Here is a 2,360-nt window from a genome sequence, read left to right on the forward strand (position 1 = left end):
TGGGGGCCGGGGGTGGGCGTGGTGGTTTACTGAGTCCGAGGGGCTGTGGTAGTGGTGGGGGGTGCTGTGCCAGAGCCTGGCTCACAGCCAGGTCAGCCGGGAGGCAGCCCCCACCCCTGCTCAGGGCATCTGCAAGGTGAAGGCCCCAGAGGAAGAAAGGGAAGGAGGTATGGCGTGGAAGAACTGCCCGGGGCTCTACGCGGAGCAAGGCTGGAAGGACCTGGTTCATGGCCCGCATAGACAGCTTTGTTTTGCTTGCACTTGGGCTTGGACCGTCGGGGTGGGCCCTTCCCCAAGTGTGGGGTCTCCAGAGGTTTCACACGGGCTCTGGAAGGAGCTTGTGTTTCCTGCCAATGGAGCATGGAGGCTCCCGAGTCAGGCCCCCGTGTGGCGAGGGGCCTGGGACGGTGAGGTGGGGGGACCAGGCCTGGAGGGCTGGGGTGGGGTCTCCTTTCAGGGGAAAAGTGGCCCAGACAGAGGAACAGGAGGCGGGCAAGTCCCGAGGATGAGGCCAGGGTCCCGCTGCGGCTCAGAGGCTAGGAGGCAGCGGCCCAGGCCCCTCCTACTAGCCTGGGTCTAGTGGCCTGTCACCGAGCTGCCACCGGAGCAGACAGGATGTAGGGAGGAAGGTGCTGCCAGCTGCCGCCGCCTCTGATACAAGGGCAGCGATGGGGGAGCGTGTAGCCGGGGCTGCTCGCCGGGGACTCCCGCGGCTCTCGCCCGCTGCCCTCCCCCGGCTGGGGGGTGGCTCTCAGCTGGCCAACAGCGATGTGCTGCGTGTCTCTGTCCACCTCTGCAGGTAGCCTGCCCTATGAGTACAAGATTGTGGTTGCCGGCAACCACGAGCTGACCTTCGACCAGGAGTTCATGGCTGACCTCATCAAGCAAGACTTTTACTACTTTCCGTCTGTGTCGAAGCTGAAGCCGGAGAACTACGAGAACGTGCAGTCCCTGCTGACCAACTGTATCTACCTGCAGGACTCGGAGGTCACCGTGCGTGGCTTCCGGATCTACGGCTCTCCATGGTGAGCGCGCGGGCGCCTCTCCGACCTCGGGTGGGGGCTGGGGAGCTGGGGCTGAAGGCGCAGAGGGAAGGGGACTGGGAGAAGCACCGGGGAGCTCCAGATCACTCCTAGGAACTGGATCTCAGCTCTCCCCACACCCCTGTGTGGCCGCCGGCAGGTCACGGCTGCTCTCCGAGCCTTGGTTTCCCCGTATCTAACCGGCAAGTAGTTCTATCAGCTGTGTCCTCTGTGCTGTTCGTCTCACACACAGAGACAGCTACTGTTGTTAGCCCCAGTTTCCAGGTGAGCAAACCGAGGCACAGAGAGCGTGAGGATCTTGCCAAACGTCACAGAGTTAGGAAGGGGCAAAGCTGGGGTTAAACCCCGGCACTCTGGTTCCAGAACCCCTGCTTTCAACCGTTATTCTGTATGCTAGGAATCTCCCCAGTGCCCATGTCCCCTGACAACATCAGAGATGCATGCGCTGGTGAGGGGTGGCGAGTGATCAGGCAGTTGGAATTTTCACGGAAGGCCGATGATCAGGCGTACTTGTCGGGGATGACATTGTTTCAGTCCTGAGTATGCATCAAGCTCTTACTCTCTGTTGGGCACACAGAATAATCAGGCCTCTTCCCTGGCTCAGTGGGGATCAAGGTGGGAAAGAGTCATGACTCTTCTGTGTGATGGTCAATGTGTCCATCAGAGCCCTTGTGTAATGATGGTGATGGGATGATAGTTGTGGTGGCCATTATACTGGTGATGATGGTGGTGATGATGGTGTTGATGGTGATGGTGGTGATGGTGATGGTGTTGATGGTGATGATGGTGATGGTGGCGATGATGATGGTGGTGATGATAGTGGTGATGGTTATGATGATGGTGATGGTGGTGATGATGATGGTGGTGATGATGGTGATGGTGGTGATGATGGTGGTGATGGTGATGGTGATGATGGTGATGGTGATGATGATGGTGATGATGGTGGTGATGGTGATGATGGTGATGATGATGGTGATGATGGTGATGATGGTGATGATGGTGGTGATGATAGTGGTGATGGTTATGGTGATGGTGGTGATGGTGGTGATGATGGTGGTGATGGTGGTGATGGTGATGGTGATGATGATGGTGGTGATGATGGTGGTGATGGTGATGATGGTGATGGTGATGATGGTGATGGTGGTGATGATGATGGTGTTGATGGTGATGGTGGTGATGATGGTGATGGCGATGATGGTGATGGCGGTGATGATGATGATGATGATGGTGATGATGGTGATGATGATGATGGTGATGATGGTGATGATGGTGATGATGGTGATGGTGATGATGGTGATGGTGGTGATGATGATGGTG

The 2,360-nt window shown here is 57.4% G+C and overlaps 1 protein-coding gene across 2 annotated transcripts in view; it reads left to right on the forward strand.

Moving 5' to 3' along the window:
• MPPED1 (metallophosphoesterase domain containing 1) overlaps positions 1-2,360 on the forward strand; it is an 81,484-nt gene that overhangs the window by 49,347 nt on the left and 29,777 nt on the right. For both annotated transcript variants that reach the window (XM_034643958.1, XM_019803927.2), the window contains exon 4: positions 800-1,025. In XM_034643958.1, coding sequence (XP_034499849.1) covers positions 800-1,025 — 226 coding nt within the window. The remainder of the gene's footprint in view (positions 1-799; positions 1,026-2,360) is intronic.

Source organism: Ailuropoda melanoleuca, chromosome 15 (assembly GCF_002007445.2).
Source record: "Ailuropoda melanoleuca isolate Jingjing chromosome 15, ASM200744v2, whole genome shotgun sequence".
NCBI classification, from domain to species: domain Eukaryota; kingdom Metazoa; phylum Chordata; class Mammalia; order Carnivora; family Ursidae; genus Ailuropoda; species Ailuropoda melanoleuca.